The 21,615-nt window shown below is 57.2% G+C and overlaps 1 protein-coding gene across 5 annotated transcripts; it reads left to right on the forward strand.

The window, feature by feature from the left end:
- The first annotated feature begins 329 nt into the window (after positions 1–329).
- On the forward strand, positions 330–8,133 carry LOC132340508 (uncharacterized). Of its 5 annotated transcripts, none has more exons than XM_059871547.1 (6): positions 330–857; positions 1,340–2,347; positions 2,765–3,772; positions 4,092–4,447; positions 5,027–5,147; positions 5,351–8,133. In XM_059871547.1, the coding sequence occupies exons 2-6, from the start codon at positions 1,619–1,621 to the stop codon at positions 6,206–6,208; spliced, it is 3,072 nt and encodes a 1,023-aa protein (XP_059727530.1). In that variant the 5' UTR covers positions 330–857; positions 1,340–1,618; the 3' UTR covers positions 6,209–8,133. The 5 variants fall into 5 exon arrangements, with proteins under 5 accessions (XP_059727530.1, XP_059727529.1, XP_059727531.1 ...); XM_059871546.1 differs by having other exon boundaries at positions 1,340–1,888; positions 2,021–2,347; positions 4,092–5,147; XM_059871548.1 differs by having other exon boundaries at positions 1,340–1,888; positions 2,236–2,347; positions 4,092–5,147.
- Positions 8,134–21,615: the final 13,482 nt, after the last annotated feature.

A 21,615-nucleotide genomic window follows, 5' to 3' on the forward strand; every position in this document is an offset into this window, starting at 1 on the left:
AAAGGGTGGCAACGGAATTAGGAAATTTGGTGGGGGGAGGAGGAGGAAATTTGGAAGGTTTTCATCCCGTGTTCTGTGTGTTTTTTCCCTGTAGTTTTATGTTAATAAAGTTTTTTTCCTTTCAATCATAAGTTAGAGCCTGCTCTTCTCTGTCTCTGATCACATCTCACAGCAGATACCAGGAAAAGAGGTTTTCTCATGAAAGCACTGGCATTTCGCCAGGCTCAGACCGTGACATCCACCAAGCTCCACAATGCCTGCAGGGAGGTGGCCTCTAAGTCAGGCTACAGAGTGGCCACTGCCCGGGCCAAGGAGTGCAGGCCGAGGCTGCCCATGATGGGACAGCTCAGGAAAACATGGTACAGCTGGTTCTGGCCCTGGGCGGGGAGGAGGGGGCTGAGGTGGTGGCCGGGCGTGAAGCCCAGGTGAGGAGAGATGCCAGGGTGGCTGCCAGCGAGGCAAGAAGGGCCAGCACAGTGAGACAGTGGGTGGAGGCGGCCCTGGGGCTGCTGGAGCACTTGGTGGCCGCGTGTGACGAAGCTGCCGCGTTCCCTCGGGAGCTGCAGCGCAGGATTGGGGACATCGAGGCTGCCCTGGAGGGGACAAATGAGGCATCCCCCAATGTCCCCGAGGCCTTGGTGGCCAAGGTGGCCGTGGCCGAGCGGCTGTGGGAGGCCAACGCCCGCCTGGCCAAGGATCACCTGGAGGGGACACTTGACGACATCATCAACTTGTATATCAATAGTGGTCCTGACAGCCCCAGTGGGGTGGCTGAGCGGTGCCAAAGAGCCATCGAGGACATCCCAAGGCTCCTTCGACCCCTGAAGCATCCCCAAGGTGTCCCCAAGGTGTCCCCAGTGAGTATGGAGCTCCAAGAGGTGCGACAGGGGGGAGGGGGGAGAGAGGGAGACAGAGGGGACACTGGGGCCAGGGGGCAATGGGGGATGGGGAGGACACGGGGGCTGGTGGGAGGGCACAAGGGGTCACAAAGGAGACAGGATGGAATGGCAGGAAGGGGGAAGGTGACAGAAGGGTGGAGGGGAAAGGGGGTGAGGGGGCAACGGCTGATGGGGGGACACAGTGGGAGGAGACATGGGAGCTGGTGAGGGATGGCAGAGGAGACAGCGGGGGGTGGCAGGGGCTACGGGTGTGGTGGCAGAGGGACAGCAGAGAGGCAGGAGGCGGGAGGGGCTGCGGGGGGAGGTGCAGGGGGTGGCAGAAGAAACATGAGGCTGACAAAGGGATGGAGGGAACAAGCGGACCCCTCAGGGGCAGGGGGCCACCTCAGGAGGCCACAAGTGCTCCGAGGTCCCTGACACCTCCCCTGTCCCCTCCCCAGCTGTCCCCAACCCTGCAGCAGCCACAGGTCACCGTGGTGGCCACCCTGGGCGAGCTGCTGGCCGCCCTGCCCAGGCGGGACGAGGAGATGCTGCCTGTGTCCACATTGCGTCTGTACTGGGACCTGGAGGAATTCACCAGGGCCCTCTGGGACACCCGGGACTGCACTGATGACCCCTGGTGGCACTGAAATGTCACCTCTGATGATGATGACCCTGTCACCTCCCTGAGCCAGGCCCTGGCCACCTACAAGAGTGCCCCATGGACCCCCTGGAGCCACATGACAATGGTGGCCAGCAAGTGGCAGGGGTCAGTGTCTGAGCTCGTGAAAAGCTGGGCCAAGCTGGCCAGGGCAGCCACCGAGCTCCGCAACACCTGCAGGGAGGTGGTCACTGAGGCAGCCACTGAGGCGGTCACCGCCACCACCCGGGCCAGGGAGCTGCAGGACGAGGCTGCCCGTTATTGGATAGATCAGGAAATCATGATGGAGCTGGGTCTGGCCATGGACTGGATTGAGCGGGCTGTGATGGACACCGAGCATGAGGCACAGGTGAGGAGAGATGCCAGGGTGGCTGCCAGCCGGGCAACCAGGGCCACCATGGTGAGACAGCGGGTGGAGACGGCCCTGGGGCTGCTGGAGCGCTTGGTGGCCGCGTGTGCCGAAGCCACTGCGCTCCCCCAGGAGCTGCAGCTCAGGATTGGGGACATTGGGGCCGCCCTGGAGGGGACAAATGAGGCATCCCCCAATGTCCCTGAGGACTTGGTGGCCAAGGTGGCCGTGGCCGAGCGGCTGTGGGAGGCCAACGCCCGCCTGGCCAAGGATCACCTGGTGGGGACGCTTCAAGACATTGTCGACTGCTACTTCGGCTGTGTTCCCAACAACCCCCATTGCCACAGGGTGGCTGAGTGGTGTCAAAGAGCCATCGAGGACATCCCAAGGCTCCTTCGACCCCCAGAGCGTCCCCAGAGTGTCCCCAAGGTGTCCCCAGTGAGCATGGAACTCCAAAAGGTGTGATGGGGGGGACAGAGGGGACACATGGCAGGAAGAGGGGGAACGGGGGGTGAGGGGGCAGTGAAGGATGGAGGGGACACAGAGTGATGGGAGGGGACAAGGGGTTGCAAAGGGGACAGGAGGGAGTGGCAGGAAGGGGGGAGGTGACAGGGAAGGGGACATGGTGGGTAGGAGGCAGTTGGGGATGGAGGGACCCAGGGGGATGGGGACACAAGGGGTGGCAGAGGGTGGCAGAAGGGACAGCAGAGAGGCAGAGGGCAGGTGGGGCTATGTGAGGAGGGGCAGGGGGTGGCAGAGGAAACAAGAGGTTGACAAAGGGAAAGAGGGGACAAAAAGGACCCCTCGGGAAGGGGGCCACCGCAGGAGGCCGTAAGTGCCACCAGGTCCCTGACACCTCCCCTGTTCCCTCCCCAGCTGTCCCTGGCCCTGCTGCAGCCACAGGTCACCGTGGTGGCCATCCTTGGCGAGCTGCTGGCCACCCTGCCTAGTCGAGACGAGATGATACTGTTACTTATGGCCCCAAGATGGCTGTACTGGGACCTGGTGGACTTCACCAAGGAGTTCCAGACCACCCAGTACTGCTTTGATGACACCTGGTGGCAAAATGTCATCTCCGATGATGATGATCCTGTCACCTCCCTGAGCCAGGGCCTGGCCGCCTGCAAGAGCACCCCATGGACCACCCGGATGCGTGTGACAATGGTGGCCAGGAAGTGGCAGCGGTTGGTAGCTGTGCTTGTGGACAGGTGGGCCGAGCTGGCCAGGAAGGCCACCAAGCTCCGCAACACCTGCAGGAAGGTGGTCAATGAGGCGGCCTACAGGGTGACTGCCGTCACTGCCCAGGGAAGGGACCTGCAGGACGAGGCTGCCCGTGATGGGACAGCTCAAGAAAACATGGTGGAGCTGGGTCAGGCCCTGGGCGGGGAGGAGGGGGCCGAGGTGCTTGCCAGGCAGGAAGACCAGGTGAGGACAGATGCCTGGGTGGCTGCCAGCAAGGCAACAATGGCCACAAAGGTGAGACAGCGGCTGGAGGTGGCCCTGGGGCTGCTGGAGCACTTGGTGGCCGCGTGTGACGAAGCCACCACGTTCCCCTGGGAGCTGCAGCTCAGGGTTGGGGACATTGAGGCCACCCTGAAAGAGATAAATGAGGCATCCCCCAATGTTCCCGAGGCCTTGGTGGCCAAGGTGGCCATGGCTGAGCGGCTGTGGGAGGCCAATGCTCGCCTGATCAAGGATCAGCTGGTGGGGACACTTGATGACATCATTGATTTCTTGTTCACTGGTGATTCTGCCAGCCTCAGTGCCCGTGAGGTGGCCGAGCGGTGCCAAAGAGCCATCGAGGACATCCCAAGGCTCCTTCAACCCCCGGAGCATCCCCAGAGTGTCCCCAAGGTGTCCCCAGTGAGCATGGAGCCCCAAGAGGTGCAATGCGGAGTGAAGCAGGGGGGGAGGAGGGGGACAGAGGGGACACTAGGGCAGAGGAGGCAGGGGGGGATGAGGGAACACAGGGGGTTGGCAGGTGGTGGCAGGGGCTTGGAGTTTGGTGGGCGGTAGCAGAGGGGACAGCAGAGGGGCAGGGGGTGGCAGAGGGGCTACGAGGGGAGGGGCAGGCGGTCGCAGAGGGAACAAGAGGCTGACAAAGGGATGGAGGGGACAAAGGGGAACCCTCGGGTGCATGGGGCCACCCAAGGAGGCTGTAAGTGCCACCAGGTCCCTGACACCTCCCCTGTCCCCTCCCCAGCTGACCCCGTCCCTGCTGAGGCCACAGGTCACCGTGGTGGCCATCGTGGGTGAGCTGCTGGCCACCCTGCCCTGGCGGGACGAGGAGATGCTGCCCAAATCCCCGGAGTGCCTGTGCTGGGACCTGATTTGCTTCACCCAGGAGCTCCGGGCCACCCTGCACCGCATTGATGACACCTGGAGGCGCCAAAATGTCACCTCCGTTGATGATGACCCTCTCACCTCTGGTGATGATGATCCTCTCACTTCCGATGATGATGACCCTCCCACCTCCCTGAGCCAGCCCCTGGCCGCCTGCAAGAGCACCCCAGGGACTACGTGGGACCATGTGACAATGGCAGCCAGCAAGTGGCACAGGTCAGTGTCTGTGCTTGTGAACAGCTGGGCCCGGCTGGCCAGAAAGGCCACCAAGCTCCGCAATGCCTGCAAGAGGGCGGTCAATGAGGCGGCCTACAGGGTGGCCGCCTTCACCGCCTGGGAGAGGGAGCTGCAGGACAAGGCTGCCCGTTATTGGACCGCTCAGGAAGACATTCTGGAGCTGAGTCAGGCCCTGGGCAGGGAGGAGGGGGCCAAGGTGGTGGCCAGGCGTGAAGCCCAGGTGAGGGAAGAGGCCATGGAGGCTGCCAGCGAGGCAAGAAGGGCCACCATGGTGAGACAGAGGATGGAGGTGGCCCTGGGGCTGCTGGAGCGCTTGGTGGCCGCGTGTGACGAAGCCACCGCCTTCCCTCGGGAGCTGCAGCGCCTGCTCGGGAACATCGAGGCCCCCCTGGAGGGGACAAATGAGGCGTCCCCCAATGTCCCCAAGGCCTTGGTGGGCAAGGTGGCCCTTGCCAAGCTTCTGTGGGAGGCCAACATCTGTGTGGTTAAGAATCACCTGGTGGGGACAGTTGAATACATCATCAAGTTCTATTTCTTTGGTCATCGCACTGGCCCCAGTACCTGTGTTGTGGCTGAGCGGTGCCAAAGAGCCACCGAGGACATCACAAGGCTCCTTCGACCCCAGGAGCGTCCCCAAGGTGTCCACAAGGTGTCCCCAGTGACCATGGAGCTCCAAGAGGTGCGATGGGGCAGAGAGGGAGATGGGGGGATGCTGGAGGGGGCATGGGGGCTGGCACGAGGTGGCAGCGGGACAAGAGGCTGACAAAGGGACAGAGAGGACAAAGGGGACCCCTTGGGGGCATGGGGCCACTGCAGGACGCTGTAAGTGCCTCCGGGTCCCTGACACCTCCCCTGTCCCCTCCCCATATGTCCCCTCCACAGCTGCAGGCACTTGTGGCCGTGGTGGCCACCCTGGGAGAGGTGGTGGCTACCGTGACTGGGCCACACAGAGCCAAGTGCCTGCGCAAGTCCCCAGACTCCCTGCAAGAGGACATGAGGAGATTCACCCCGAGCCTTCATGCGATCCTGGACCACGGTGGTGTCACCTCCCTGGGCCACTGTGGTGTCTCCTCCCTGGGCCAGGCCCTGTCCACACTCAAGGTCACCCCTGGGACCACCTGTGCCTGTGCCAGTGTGAGAGCTGCAGCCAGCGCCTGGTGGGAGTTGGTGGCCAGGCTCGTGGACAGCTGGGACTGGCTGGCCAGGGAGGCCACCGAGCTCCGTGACAACCACAGGAAGATGGTCATGGACCAGCAGCTGATGGTGGCCCTGGACAAGGAAGAGGTGGCCTGGGAAATGGCCACACACGATGCCCAGGTGGTGTCAGCCACCAATGAGGCCATGGCAGAGGCTGGGGTGGCCACCAGGAGAGGACATTGGGCAGTGATGGCCCTGGGGCCGCTGCAGCGCTTGGTGGCCACATGTGACAGAGCCACCTTGTTCAACTGGAACATGGAGTGCCAGCTCAAGGACATCGAGGCCATCCTGAAGGGGACAAATGAGGTGTCCCCTGAAGTTCTGCAGGCCTTGGTTGCCAAAGTGGCCGTGGCTGAGCGGCTGTGGGGGGCCAGCACCCGCCTGGCCAAGGATCACCTCTTGGGTGCACTTGGAGACATCCACGACCTCCTCTTGAGTCCCTGTGGTGACCATGGTGGCCCTGGTGGCCCCAGCAGCCGCGCGGTGGCCGAGCGGTGCCAAAGAGCCATTGAGGACATCCCAAGGCTGCTCTGGGGACAGTGATGTCACCGCTGTGACATCATCGGGGCAGTGATGTCATTGGAGAGACTTGTGGACACTTGAGTGCTACCAGCTTCTCGAGTGCCACCAAGAGCCCCTCAAGCACCACCAGTTCCTCAAGTGTCACCAGCAACTCGTGTCACCAAAAGCTCCCTGAGTGCCACCAGCTCTTCGAGTGCCACCAGCTCCTCGTGTCACTAAGAGCCCTTCAAGTGCCACCTGCCTGGGACAGAACTGGAGCCACTGGGCTGGTGGTAGTGCCGTGTCCCTGGTGCCATGTGTGCGGTGTCCCTGTGTCCCCACAGATGGGACACGAGAGGTGGCACAGGGGCACGGGGGTGGTAGGAGCAGACAGGGGGTTGCAAAGGGACAGAGGGGACAGCAGAGCCCTCCAGGGTGGGGACAAGGGGGACCCTGGGAGATCGCAAGTGCCACCAGGTCCCTGACATCTCCCCTGTCCCCTCCACAGCTGGAGGTGATGGTGGCCATGGTGGCCACCCTGGGCAAGCTGGTGGCCACCACGACCAGGCCACACCAGGCCAAGTGCCTGCGCATGTCTCCAAACTCCCTGCATGAGGACAAGAGGAGACTCACCCGGAGCCTCCATAGGACTGTGAACCACAGCAGTGTCACCTCCTTGGGCCACCGTGGTGTCCCCTCCCTGGGCCGGGCCCTGGCCACCCTCAGAGCAACACCTGGGACCACCTGGGCCGATGTGAGAGCTGTGACCAGCGCCTGGCAGGAGTCGGTGGCCAGGCTTGTGGACAGCTGGGACTGGCTGGCCAGAGAGGCCACCGAGCTCCGTGACACCTGCAGGGAGGTGGCCACTGCTGAGGCCGCTGTTGCAGCCACCACCAAGGCCAGGGACTGGCAGGACACGGCCGCCTGCTTGGGGACAGCTCAGGAAAACATGGTGGCCATGGAACAGGAGCTGCCACTGGCCCTTGACAGGGAGGAGGGGTGTCAGCAGTGGCTTCGTTTGAGGCCCAGGTGGTGGTGGCCACAACAAAGTGCTGGCAGCCACCATGGCCATGGGAGAGGCTGTGGTGACCCAGAGCCAGGCATTGATGGCCACCAGGAGGGGACAGGAGGTGGAGGCCACCCTGGGGCTGCTGGAGCGCTTGGTGGCCACATGTGACAAAGCCACCGCCTCCCCTGGGAGCTGCAGCGCCTGCTCAGGGACATCGTAGACACCATGGAGGGGACAGAGGAGGAGTCCCCCGATGTCCCCGGGGCTTTGCCAGCCAAGGTGGCCGAGGCTGAGCGGCTGTGGGTGGCCAACACCTGCCTGGCCAAGGATCACTTGCTGGGGGCACTTGATGACATCAACAACATCTTCAGTTGTGATTCCAACAGCTCCAGTGCCCCTGTGGTGACTGAGAAGTGCCAAAAAGCCATCGAGGACATCCCGAAGCTGCTGCAGGGATGGTGATGTCACTGCCATGACATCATCACAGTAGTGACATCCTCAGGGGCATTGCTGCTGTCACCTGTCCCCTCCCCGTGCAGTATTTGAGGCAAATTTGGAAAAATTTCTGGGAATTTTCCTTGATGATGTCCCAAATCCTGATGGGAATTCCAGGGGTGATATCACTGGGGACACTCAGGGACACTCAGGGACAGGGGACAGGGGTGAATGAGTCCCCTCAGCAGCTTCCAGCTTTCCACTGTGCCTGCAGCAGAGACAGGTCATAAATTGCAATTTTATAATTGGCTTCTGCAATTCTGCATTGCCTTTTGCACTTTTGCATTGCCTTTTACACATTGCTATTGATCACCAGAAATTTGATATGGTGTTTGATACTGCTATTATCAGTGATTCCTTGTAGCTGCTGGTTGGTGCAATATAATCTATCAGTTCATGTGTGCACCGTACAGCCTATAAATAAATATTTAAATATTTAAATAAATAAATAAATAAATAAATAAATAAATGATTATTCTCTATACACATCAGACTGGTCTGATCTGAACTCTGTGTCAGACACATCCCTCGACCCCACTGAGGGACGAGTGGTCAATAAATCCATCCCAATGTTCCTTGAGGGGAGCACAGCCAGGGAGCTGCTTCAAGGCGCTGTCACTGAGAGATTTCCCCTTGGAAACCCGGGGTGGGATGGAAATACACCCGAGAAGATGGCAAAATTAAACTGATATCAAAGCCTCGTGGAATGGGGGTTAAAACATGGGGTCTCTAAAGCTGTAAATTGGTCAAAGCTTCACCAAGTGAGGCAAAATGATGATGAATCAGCCACTGATTTTTTAAACAGGTGAAGAGAAACTGCCATCAAATATACTGATGTAGATCCTGAATCAGCTGAGGGTAAAGCACATCTGGTTTTGGTTTGTGTGGGTCAGGCTTCAAATGATAAAAGAAGAAAAGATAAAGGGAGTTGAAGACAGAGATAAACTGCTGGAGGGTGCCTGGAAGGTGTTTTGAGACAGGGGCCCAAGGGAAAGAGTTCATCCCAACCCAGCAAGAAGGCAGCTCAGGAAAAGTCACCCAAGAAAGCTTCCCCTGCGGAGAAGGAGCAGAGTGCATCCTGTAAGAAATGGGGGCACTGGAACAAGGACTGTCCAGTGCTGAAAGAAAAATCATCAGTCCCCAGCTACCAGCAGAACAAACCTCAAGCAGCTCAGGCTCTGAGTGATGGGGGCCGAGGGCTGTCGTGATAATGATTAGCATTGACTCCATGATTGCAGGAGGCTGATCAATCACCTTATCCTACCATACTGTATTGTTCTGTACTAATTAATAAACTCACCCCCTCACAGACAGTCCAATACAGACAGATCCAATTGGTCAACCAATCCAAACACCATCGCCAATTAAGATAATGGCCAGTTAATAAAACACCCTTTGGTAAACCAATCTGCATAACACATTCCACTTGTGCACAACAACAGGTGCAGCAAGGAAGCAGATAAGTGAGAGTTAAGCCCCTGGGCCTCCACACCAGTGCATCTTCCTTCTCTTCACAGCCTCCTTCTCTTCCACACAGACAAAGTTTAGGATTGACAGATCCTGGCTTGGGAGAACAACAAGGGGTGAGCACCTTGGGTTTTGTGAGAAAGGAGCCTCACTCTTTAGAATTTTTTAAAGTTTAATAAGGGATAATTAGAGACAAATCAGTAACAGCACTGGGTGCTTGGCAATGGCCAGAGGCACAATGGTTAACCACAGCAACCCTTCTTGTCTAGTTTTTCCACTGTATTGTTCAAATTATACACATTCAAACATTTCTTTGAACTCCTTTACATGTTCCAGGAATTCTTTAGGTTGGTTTGACCCCCAGCCTGCCTTTTTAGAGTACGTGCAGGAATCGTGGGTTGTTGTTTTGAGGGTTGTGTGTCACTCCCTCACTAGTGCCCCCTGTTCTGTGGTTGCAGCAGGTGACAGTTACTGACAGTGGAAGGGTCAGTGGCAGGGGTCCTCATCACATCCCTTCCTCAAGTGTTATCTGACCAGGCAGACAGTTTTAGGTACTTCCACAAGTCCTTTAAACCAGCATTAACTATTTCACAAATATCTCTGAGTCATTCTCACTATTGTCAGTTAGTTACAAAAATAAAAGCATTAGTTATTATTTCACAACTACAGCTACTTCTGCAAAAGTTAACATTACAATGCACAACACATGGCATCCACTTTAATGGTTTGCAAAAGCCAAAACTATAATGTGTGTTTTTCACACTCTCCACAAACTAAAATATCATCCATAAATGATGTTCTGATGATACGAGCTGCACAGGGGCCAGGGCATTGGCCACAAGAATCTGAACAAATTATACTATAGCAAAAACAGTGAAAGGTGATTACAAACTGTACCATATCAAACTCGCTGTGATTAAGAATAATTTGCACAAGTCCATACATAATAGCAAAAGCCAACACTGCCTAGTTATTTACACCAAAGCCAGGGCAGGTTTTTCCCTTGCACGGAGCACTTGGGCCTTCCCCGGGCCCCTTCTGCCCTCCTGCAGAGCCGCTGGCATTTTCCAGCACACACAGTTTGTAACCCAGAGCCGGGTGCAGCCCCGAAGGCTCCAAGCGCCTCCTTCCAGGCTGACTCTGCAGGTGCCGAGGCTGCTCTGGGCTCTGCCAGGGCTCTGCTGGGGCTCAGCTCTGGGCCAGGCTGGGCCCGCTCTCCCCTCACATGGCTCCGGGCAGCTGAGGCACAGCGGGAGAAGGAAGGGACACGTCAAGGAAGTTTAGGTTTAAGAGAGTTTTTATTCCAAAAATTGTCATAACAAACAAGAACCATAACAAACAGACTCTGCAAACTACCCTAACCAACTAGCAGTACTAACTACCATAACTAACTATCAGTGCTAACTACCAAAACTAACTAGTTGTCCTAAATGCTGTAACAAGAAGCTCCCTCAAGTGCTTCATCTCCTCCGCTGCTCCCTCAGTTGCTTCGCTGCAGTGATCAGAGGGGTCAGGCTGGAGAGAGGCTTAGCTGATGACAAAAATGGGTGCTGCCCAAAGGATAAAAAAGAAAGAAATGAACTGTTACTTCCCAGAGCCAAGTTCCTCACAGCCCTGTTGCAACAGGACAAAGGGAAATGGTTTGAAACTCAAGAGAGGGAAGCAGGCTCAGATTAGATCTAAGGGAGAATTTTTTAACCAGGAGAGTGGGGGAACACTGACAGAAGGTGCCCAGAGATAAGGGAGGTGCCTCCTCCCTGGAAACCTCCAAGCTCAGGTCGGGCAGGGCTCGGAGCCCCCTGACCTGTTGAAGATGTCCCTGCTCGCTGTGGGGCACCAGGCCCAGCTGGCCTCGAAAGGAGCCTGCCAAGCCAAAGCAGGCGAGGATTCTGCTCGCTCTGCGTGTGGAAAGCAGCGAGGCTGGAGACTGTCGGAGGGGGCCCCACAAGAAAACCCCTCCCTCGCGCTGCTGCTTGCCCTGCAGCCCTTGGCATTCACCTGCAGCAGCTCCCGGGCAGCCCAGCGCTGCTCCTGGTCCGGCTCCAGGCTGCACTCGAGGAAGTCCCGCAGCAGAGCCGACAGGTGCCGGGGCTCCTGCAGCTGCGGGGTCCCGTTCTGCCGGATCAGAGCGCGAGCCTGCAGGGAAAGCAAACTCAGCGCTCTGCCAGCTTCCTTCACACCCACACGGGCTCACATCCACCCCGGGTCCTCAGCCCCAGCTCCAGGGGCACTTTCCTCCCTGACACAGATGCTGCTCACAGCTCATTTTTCTGTGCCAACCAAAAAACCCAAACCTGGGGCTGCCACAGCCACTGCAACATTCAAATGATCTCGCCCTGAGAGCCAGTTTCATTGGCCGACTCTGTTAGTAGGAACCTCCATCAGAAATAGAATATTTTGCTTCTCCAAATGTGGACACCAGCTGTACAGGCCATTTTCCAGAGTCAGTGTGGTCTGCCTGGGTTATTCCACAGGATTCTTACATCAAGTGCATCTGCAGTGCCACTGACACTCAAGTGAATGCATTCCTGATGCCCCATCCCAGAAACTGCCAGGCCAGAAACAGGAGGTTTGTGATGCTGACAGCTCAGCTTTGGTGACACAGAGAAAGTAGCTTGGACTAGGAAAGAAATATGTTAGACTTTGGGGATGTTAAACAATCATCCTCAGGTTTTCAACAACTTTCACAGTGAGAGGAATCAGGGGGGAGATCATCTTGCAAAATGTCTTCTAGTAGCTCCTGCAGAAATCTTGTTGGGTTTGGGGATGGGATGTGGGGTTGGTTTGGGCTTTTCTTGCAGGGTAACATTAGGGCTGATGCACTTGCTTCACATTTCCATGTCATCCTCAGAGCCAGAAGAGCTGCAACAACATAAATCCCAAAGCAAATTGTTGCTGGAGACTGCAGAATATTCATCTGTGTTGAGGCTGGAGTCCTCTGGGAATTCCCTTCCCATGTGCAGAAACCTCCAGCTGCTGCTCCCAGGGCAGGGTCCCCCTGTGCTCACAGGCCTCTGCAACCACTGGAGAATTTGCCTCTTACCATGGCCCCAGTTTCCCTGAAGTAAGGAGGTTCTCCTTCCACCATCTCGATGGTCACAATGCCAAAGGCCCAGATGTCCACCTTGGGGCCATAAGGAGATCTGGTCACAACTTCTGGGGCCATCCAGTGAGCAGTGCCCACCATGGAGCTGCGCCGGTCCTGCTCAGGGCTGAGCTGAGCGCAGAGGCCAAAATCAGCTGAGGACAGAAACAAACCCTGTCAAAGGCAGCTGGAATGAGGAAACCAAGCACAAAGATTCCCCACTCTCCATCTGAGAATGCAGTAGTGAAGTCAGCGGGAAAAGTCCTCAGGGCTGTAGCCAAGGAAAGATGGAACTGGACCCTTACAGAAACCCTCAGCTTTCATGCAGTGGCTTTTACTGATTCCCATGGAGCTTTAGATTCCCACTGCTGCCCCTCTGGAAGGGCCAGAGCCAGAGCAAAGGCACTGCTGGCACCCTGCTCCTCTCCTGAGCTCTCTGCAGGGGCAGCCGCTCTCAGCTGGCAGCAGGGCCCGGGCAGTGCCCCCAGCAGCCCTTGTGGGGCTCTGGCCTCACTGGGAAGCAGCCCCACAGCCGCAGCCCGGGAGCGCCGTGCCTGGCCGGGAACACCCACCCAGCCTGACAGAGCCGTCCATTCCCAGGAGGATGTTGGAGCTCTTCAGATCCCTGTGCATCACCCGGTTGGCATGGAGGAAATCCAGGCCCTGCAGACACTGAGAGAGAACAAGAAACACCAGGGTAAAAACCAATGGCAGGAATATATCACACCAGAAAGGACAGTTCAGAATTCTGCCAGCAGCAGCTTTGCTGGGACAGGCCAGGAGTGCAGTGCACACAAGCTCCAGGCAAACGATGCAAGGCAAAGCTGAGAACAGCAAATCAAATCAAAAAAGGACAGAGAGTACCACAACAGCAGGAGAGAGAGCAAGAACAGAGCAGAAGTGCAGTGATGCTGGCAGGCCGTTCACTGCAGAGGCTCTTTCTTCTCCAGCTCATGAAAACAGCACAGAAACAAAGCCCTGAGCATGGAGCCACTCCTGTTCTCATGCCTGTTTGGAAGGACCATCGTGTCCCAGCCATGGGAGTGACAAGCAGGATCCCTCACCTCCCGACTGACAGCTGCCATCTCTCCTTCAGCCATGCGTGTCTGTCTGACAACGTCCTGCAAAGTTCCTCCATCCATGTATTCCATCACCAGCCAGAGATCTCCATCAACAAGGAAGCTGGAAGAGGAAAACAATGGCATGGAGATGAATGGGCAGTGCTCAATTCCCCCATGGAAAAGCCTGGATGGAGTTTTGTTTCCAGGTCACTTGTCAGTGAGGACAGAATCAGATGGAGAGACATTCCTGCCCGGCTGCCCAGCCCTTGGAATCTGCACAGTCTAAAGGAGAAGGAGACACCTGTGAGAAAGGAGAGGCCTTAGATGGCAAGCAGGTGAAAAATGCAGGTTAGCAACAGCCCACATCACTGTGGAACAACAACACTTGCCCCCAGCTGGTTCAGCTTCTGAACTCCTCAGTTCCACCATTCCCTCCAGAACAAGGCAACACAACTGCCAGGGCTATCCAGGGGAGGAGGCCGTGCAGCACTTGGGACAAAAGCAGTGAGAAAACCTTTCAGAAAGTCCCTTCAGAAACAGGCAAGGCCAGTGAAAAATGGGCAAATGAGGCATTGCTGGAAACAAGAACCTGGTCTGCCTGGCACCTGTAGCAATGGAAAAGGGCTGGGAAGAAGCCAAGAGAAATAACTTCTGCTGTGGTTCATCAGCACTTGTTGGAAAACACAGCAAATGGGGTCAACTTGAAGGAAAAACCAAAGCAAAGCAACAAAAGCACACGCAGGGAGTGAACTGCCAGGCTGTTGTTTGGGGAAGATGTGGCTGGGTCAGGCATTTTCAAAACAGGCTACAGACTAGGGATGCCAGAAAAGGTTAACGCAGGGCCCGGGCACAGGATAAGAGCTGAAACACTCACCTGTCCAAAGAGTTGACAATGTTGGGGTTCTTCTTGTCCTTCAGGAGCAGGATCTCATTCACAGCTCGTTCCCTGTTCTGCCCTTGGAGACTCATTTTCTTTATGGCCACCTGAAGGGACATGGCAGCCCTTGAACTGCAGGAGTCTGTGGCAGGAGGCCACAGCAAACACGGAGCGAGTCTGTTTGGAGTGACGGAGCTGGGCTGTGCCAAACTGCCTTGGGATGGGACACCAGAGCTCAGCAAGTGCCATTCCCACAGCCCATTGCTCTGCCAGCTGGGGGCTGCTCACAGGACACATGGCCAGAGACATTTGGCCTTGCAAGCTCTGCAGAAATGGTCCCTCACCTGTCAGCCTCAAAGCTCTAACAACATCCTCTGCACCCAGAGTCTGCTCAAATGGCCTCAACAATCTCATTATTATTCAAACCCATTTGGAAAGCAGGAGGTAATTCTGGTTCTGTGAAAACAGAGCAAAACAGCCAGGAACCCTTTAGCAGTTCTATGGGATTTGGTCATGATTTCAGATGCAACTGCTCTGTTTGGGATTGCACAACAAAGCAAACACGCACAACTATTGCTCAGGTGATCCCTGTCACAGGCTGTCACTGACACCAGACCCAAACACACCTGCAGGGTTTGGGAGAGAGCTTTGCTCTGGACATCCATCTTCTCATTTCTCTCCCTCGCCCTCTGTGAACTGCTGAAGTAGGACTAAAACCCCAAACTGAGCCCAAGCAGGATCTCTCCCTAATCAGGCCTTGAGGTACCCCGTGAAGATGAAAGGCAGGATGATAAAACTGCTAAATAGTGTTCCTGTCAGAGGCTGGGGTGAAGATAAATTGGGCCTCAGTCTCCAGCAGCTGATGCATTCACACTTTTAGATATGAAGAACTAAGCCAGCGTGTCCTGCTCTGACAGACACCGCTGCCCTCCTTGCATTCCTTTGGCACTTCAGAAGGAACAAGTCTGCCCCAGCTGTGCTCTGCAGGCTGACACTGCTCTGCCTTCAGAGGAGCAGCCTGGCCAGGAAAGCTCTGCTGGCCCCCAAAGCTGCAGCCACAGCTCCCAGCAGAGGGGAAAGCCCTGGAGAGCTGCCAGGCGTGCTGGGCGTGTTGACACTGACCTCTCCTCCAGCGGCCCTGTCCAGTCCTTTGTAAACGGTTCCGAAAGCCCTGGAGACAAAACAGCAGAGAAGAAAGAAGCAGCGCTTCAGGCCCTGGCAGTGAAAGCCAGCCCAGACAGGAGATCTCTGCTGCCTGCAGCCTTCACAAACACCTGGGTGCATCGACCCTTCCAACAACAGCACAGCAGCCACCAGCCCTCTGCCATGCAAGGTGTGCAAGAGAAAACTGAGACCCAGCACGAAGGAATTGGGCTGGAGCAAATCCCAAATGTCCACCCTGAACTGCTTTAGTTCAAAACCTAGGAGGGGAAATGGGTGTCTAAAGAACTGGAAAAGAATGCATTTCATCCTTTTCCATGTCCTGCCTAAGACCTGCAGGTTCCTCAGGGGCCCTGCCATCAGGCAGGTGATGCATTTTCCCCCAGAGTGCATCAGCTCTGTGTCTCTTACTGAATGGATGGGGTCTGCTACCTGTGCTAGAATAGAGCCCTAATTAGTTCATCTCTGGTTTCTGTTTCTAAACCATTAGGTTGATAATCATGACCCGTGGATATTTTTCAAAGGAAAATATTTGAAAGAAATCTTCTTGAGAATTGCTTTCTGACAGTCATCAGATGGTGAGTTGCTCTTTTAGGCAATCCAATTCCAGGGACAGAAGGTCTTCCAGGTCCGGCTCCGTGCTGCAGGCAGGACACTGCCAGCCTCAGGGGGCTCTGACGATGCCTCCTGACCACAGTTATCAATTCTGATCAGGACTGAGAGACAGCAGAATGGTAGCCCAGTGTCTGAAGGTGTTTGGAGCTCTCCTGACTTCTCACTGGATCCTGCCCCAGCACAACCCCTGGCCCTGCTTGTGCAGAAGTCGCTGCCGTGCCCTTACCCTTGGCCAATCTGCTCCAGCTCCAGGTATTTCTCGGCAGGCTCCGCCTCGCTCACGGTGTTCCCTGAAAGAAACCACGTGGAAGACGCTCCCTCCCAGAGTGAGAGCCCGCCCTGCAGCAGAGCCAGAACGCAGCCCCACTCCCTGGGGCCGTGAGCCCCTTGGTCTCAGCTGGGGAAGGACAAGAAATGGCTCGATGACATTCAGCTGCAGAGCAACCCTGGGTGCAGCTGATGCCGAGACACACACACAGCGCCCTGCTCGGGCACCCAGGGACAGAGCAGACGTACTCAGCTGCATCAGGCACCACTCCCCTCTCCCCTCTGGCTGCAGGGCTGTGCTGCTGTCAGAATGCTCAGCCCAGGATCCCACAGAGGAGGGAGGTTCTTCATCCTCTTCCCAAAATTCTTCAGCTTCTCCATCCTCTTCCCAAAACGCTGCAGGTTCACCATCATCTTTCCAATCCAGGAGATGTTCGCTGTCCACTTCCCATGCTGGGAGATGTTCACTCTCCTCTTCCCAAGACACAGGATGTCCTCCATCCTCATCCCACACCGGGAGATGTCTGCTGTCCTCATCCCATGCCATGGGAGCTTGGCCATCCTCGTCCCACTCCAGGAGATATCCACTGTCCTTGTCCCAATCCGCAGGAGCCTCGCTGTTGCATTCCCACACCACGGGATGTTTGACCTCGTCTCCCAGAACAGTGGGAAGCTCACTGCTGTCTTCCTCCTCTTTGGCCTCCTCTTTGGAAGCAGAGGGAGCCACAGGAGGTGCTGGTGCTGCTTTTGTGCCCTGTGGACAGACAGCAGCGTGAGGGACGGGAAGTTCAATCTCAGTTCTCACCTTATTTATCCTCAGCTGCACATCCAGCTGCACTAAGCAGAAATTGGGTTTGGAGCTGTTCCAGCTAACAATGGGCTAAAGTCGACATTGCCACTTATTGCTGGGAATTCAACATTCCACCATGGCTAAAGCCAGACAGCAAGCCTCTGCCTGCAAAGCCAGACCTGCAGCTCTTCAAAAGCTCTTCAGCAGAAAAGGAGAAAACTGACGGGGATCGCTTTGCTGCTACTGCGGCTGCTGAGACACTGACAGGAACTTTCCTTCAGCCTCCCAGGCTGGCACTCAGCTGCCACATGCCGAGCTCACAACTTGCTGCACAATTCCAAACACCAAAGGTTCCTTTCCCACTCACCGAAGGAGGAGCTGCTCGGGATCCACAGAAGAAGTGCCCTGAAATGGGAGAGGGAACATGAACCAGATGCTGTTAGGAGAAAAACTGCCAGTGGTGGGAAATGCCACGGAGCAAGGCAACCCCACGAGAGCATTTTGCTCTCACAGCATCCCTGCAGGAGCCACAGTCCCTTCCCACAGCAAGCAAGAGAACAGCACAAAGTACTGGGCTGGGTCAGTTCTTGGCCGGAGTAGCAAACGGAGGGAGTTCCAGGCTCTGCTGGCACAGACTCCCTGCCTGAGGGAACAGAACCCCCCAGGGCTCTTTGCAAATGCTGTGCACGCCCCCCTGGCTGCAGACACCCCCTTTTTCAGCTGCAGCTGCTGGCAGCAGCTCTCCCAAAGCAATGGTGTCTTCATGGCCATTTGGTTCCAAAATCAGCTCAGCTCCAGATGAAGAACAGAAAGCACACAGCAAGCCCAAAGCCACAGATGCTGCACCGAGGGAAAGCCTCGACTTACGTGCCAAGTGGGTTAAAAAATACCCCGAATAAGCCACAGAGTAGAGAGTGCAAACTGCAGCAGCCACGTGCTGGATCATTTTGGCTGCGCTGCACACGTCTGCAGCCTGTAGCCCTGTGAGCACAGAAGGACACCCGTCAGGGCTGGGCTGGCTGCTGAGAATGCCTCGGGCAGGAGGATCCTCTGGCAGCGAGCCCAGAGCCACTCTGGGCACTGAGGCCTCCGTGTCCCACAGCAACGGGAACACCACGGGGACGTGGCACTGCTCCTGTGACACCACAGCAGCAGCTCACGCAGAAACCGCCTGGAAGGTTCTCCTGTGTCACAGAGGAGCACAAAGATCCCTCCCAGGGCACAGCCTATTGCCCAAAGGATGCCAGAGGAACTCGGAAAATGCAGCACACAAGGACACCCCATAGCCCAGCCTGAACACTGAGGAGGAACAAGGACGGCACCAAACCAAAGGAAACGTGACCTTTAGTCACTGATACTACTGACTAAAAGCAGCAAACCTTGTTCCATCAGGGATCTTTGTTCTAGTTCTAAAAACAAGCAAGGGTCTCCAACCTTAAATACACAGAAGGCAGGAACTGGGGAGGAGGTAGGATTAGGAAGGAGGAGGAGGAGGGAGAGAGGAAAAGGAGGAGCAGGAAGAGGAGGAACAGGAGCAAGAACAGGAGGTTCCAGTGCCCCCTGTGGCCGCAGCCGCGGGACCATCGCCCCCACCTCGTCCTGCAGGTGAGAGGGGAGGAGGGGCTTGACCCAAATCTATCAGGGGTGTCGCTGAGAGGGTTTTTTATTGGGGTGTGTTTGGAGACTGCAGATTGTGGATTTGGGCCCAAAATATCATCTGGCGTCTCTGGGAGGTTTTTTTCTCTGTGTTTATAATTTTGGGTCATGCAGGACCCCAAGGCTGAGCCCCTTGGGGGGATCTTTGGGGGTCCACGTGGCCATTGCCCAGTATGGGCAGGGGAGGACATTGGTGCTGGGGACCCCTGGGAGAGCAGAGGAGGGGAACCCCTGGGACCCCCAGAGTGGGGAGAGCAGAGAGGGGCGATCCCAGAGCTGGGGGACCCCGGCTGCCTTGAAAGGGGGGGAGCCTGGAGAAGAGGGACCCCTGGGACTCCTCGGATCTCAAAGTAGAGCATCAGGGGAGAAGGGACCCCATGGACCCCCAAAAGCCCCTGGATCATCCCTAAGCAGGATGCTGGAGAAAGGACAAGCCTTGGAGCCATTGGACCCCCATCATCCCAAGGAAAGGAAAACTCTGGAACCCCAAAAGTGGAGAGATCAGCAATAGGGAATTCCTGGGAGAGATTTTTTTGGGCTGAATCTTGACATTGTGGAGATTTTCATGGACACAAGACCCCTGCTGACTTCTAGAGATGGAATTGGGCAGGAGGAGCCTCTACTCCAAGGCGCTCCCACCTTGGTTTCCCCCAAACCAGGATCTGTCATTGCCAAGCTGTGGCCTGATGGAGGAGGAGGAAAAACCTGAGAGATCCCTCACGAGGAGTGGCTGCAAACCCAGCCCAGGGAGCTGCAGGAAGGAAAGAGCCCCCCTGAGCCAGGAAGGTGTCTGGAGATCCAGCCGGAGCTCAGTGGAGAAGCCTCATGGCGGGGAGAAGCCCCACAAGTGCTTGGAATGTGGGAAGGGTTTCAGCTACAGCTCTAGCCTGATGGAACACCAGAACATCCACACTGGGGAGAGGCCCCGTGAGTGTGGGGAACGTGGGAAGAGTTTCAGTGGGACCTCTGACCTCAGCAAGGACACCAAGATACACACTGGGGAACGGCTCCATGAGTGCTTGGAATGTCAGAAGAGCTTCAGGTGGAATTCAGAGATCGTCACTCACCAGCACTTCCACACCAGGAAGAGGCCCTGCGAGTGTCCCGAGTGTGGGAGGTGCTTTGTGCGCTGCTCCAGCTCCATCCCCCATGGGAGGATCCGCGCTGGATGATCCCCAGTGATCCCCGTTGGGCAGAGCCCTGGTGACCCCCGATCCGGGTGATCCCCGTTGGATGGGGGAAGGTGTTGGAGAGATTTCTTTGCCCTCTCCTTGTGCTGCTGTGATTTGGTTGGTAATAAATTCCCTCCGTGTGCCCAGGCCGGGTTGTGCCCGTGCCGGATTTGCTGAGGGATCTCTCCCGGTCCTTGTCCCCACGGAGGAACCCTCGGTTCCATTTTCTGTCCCTGTGCGGCTGCGGGGGGCAGGGACAGAGCGGCTCTGGGGGTGCCTGGCATCGGGCCAGCGTCACTGCTCGCCACGGGCACCCCGGAGATCCCGCGCACCTGGGCACGCATTTCTGGGCTCACCTGAGCTCCCACCTGCCCAGCGCCCCAAGGCTCCTCCTCCCTGGAAAAGCCGCCCCCGGGGCTGCAGGGTCCCGGGAACCCCTCAGCCAATCACAACACAACTGGAACGCGCTGCAGCCAATGAGAGCGCGGGGCGTTGATGACTCATCAGTTGTGTGGCAGAGCCTGTGAGCTCGGCTCCCCAGCAGTGGCGGGAGCCAATGAGAGCGCGCGGCGCTGCCGAGCCCGCCCCGCTCCGGACTGGTGCTCCCAGCGCAGCGCGGCTGCTTCGGGGCTGCGGCCCCTGCCCGGCGCTGGCCGTGGGGCGAGGGGCGGCAGCTGGGGCCGGACTGGTGGCACTGGTGGTGCTGGGAGCCCCCCCGGCTGCGGGCGCGGAGCTCTCGGGTGAGCGGGGGGGCGGGAGGCGGTGGGACAGTGGGGGAGAAGGGGGAAAAGGGGGCGGTGGGAGCCCGGAATGGACGGGAGGAGGAGGGGATAGTGGGAAATGGTTGTGGAAATGTGGCAAGTAGGGGGAATGGTCTCGGGTTTCCTGCGGTCAGGATGACCCCGACAGTCCTTTTTTCCCAGCCCGAGGTTCGAAGAAGGAGTCGGAATTCCTTGGCTCTGGTTTTCAAGTATATTTTCTCTGATCTAAAACATTCTTTTCCTGACCCGCAGAGGTCTGTCTAGCAGGTCTGTCCGAGACACACTGCACTGCCCTGAGGCGGTGCTATTTCTTTATACTAAAAACTACGTGTACTTTATTTACCATTATTTTCCAATACCTATCACCTATGTTAGACTGTCTGCTTCTACCCCAAACCAACCCAAAAGTGCCAACATCACAGCCCGGAGCGTGTGCGCTCCCCTTGGGGCCCCCCAGCCCGGTGTCACCCCCTTTTCTCTGCCCGCAGAGCTCCTGAGCCGCCGGCGGCCGCAGCCCCTCCCCGTGGGCTCGGGCCTTGCCGGGACCCCCCGCTCCGTCCCCGCTCAGCTGATTTTGGGGGGTCCCGTGTGTCCCCCCAGACCCGCTGGCGCTCTGCCCCCACCCAGTGCCCGCTCCCAGTGCTCCCAATAAAGCTTCCCAGTTGGCCCCGGTGCCGTTTATTGGGGGGCGATGGGACGGATTTGGGAAAAGGGAGGGGGACAAAGGGTCCATGGGCATGCAGAGATCCCCCTGCAGATCCATGGGGATGCAGAGATCCCCCTGCAGGTCCATGGGGATGCAGAGATCCCCCTGCAGGTCCATGGGGATGCAGAGATCCCCCTGCAGCCCCAGGAGGAGCCGCGCTGGAGCACGGGGATTCCTGAGAGGAGGCTGTGACCCCGTGGCCAGAGGGGCCCTGCTGGAGCAGCCTGTCCTGGCAGGACTGACCCCGGGGCACACTGACCCACGCTGCAGCAGCTGGAGGGGGCTGTGCCCCATGGGATGGACTCAGGCTGGAGAAGTTCCTGGAGA

This window comes from Haemorhous mexicanus, chromosome 32, assembly GCF_027477595.1.
Source record: "Haemorhous mexicanus isolate bHaeMex1 chromosome 32, bHaeMex1.pri, whole genome shotgun sequence".
In the NCBI taxonomy this organism is placed as follows: Eukaryota; Metazoa; Chordata; class Aves; order Passeriformes; family Fringillidae; genus Haemorhous; species Haemorhous mexicanus.

Coding starts and splice junctions, on each gene's coding strand:
- LOC132340508 (XM_059871544.1), top strand. CDS start 1,619: ATGACAATGGTGGCCAGCAAGTGGCAGGGGTCAGTGTCTGAGCTCGTG. Junction 2,348..2,764: donor TGAGCATGGAACTCCAAAAG/GTGTGATGGGGG, acceptor TTCCCTCCCCAG/CTGTCCCTGGCCCTGCTGCA. Junction 3,773..4,091: donor TGAGCATGGAGCCCCAAGAG/GTGCAATGCGGA, acceptor TCCCCTCCCCAG/CTGACCCCGTCCCTGCTGAG.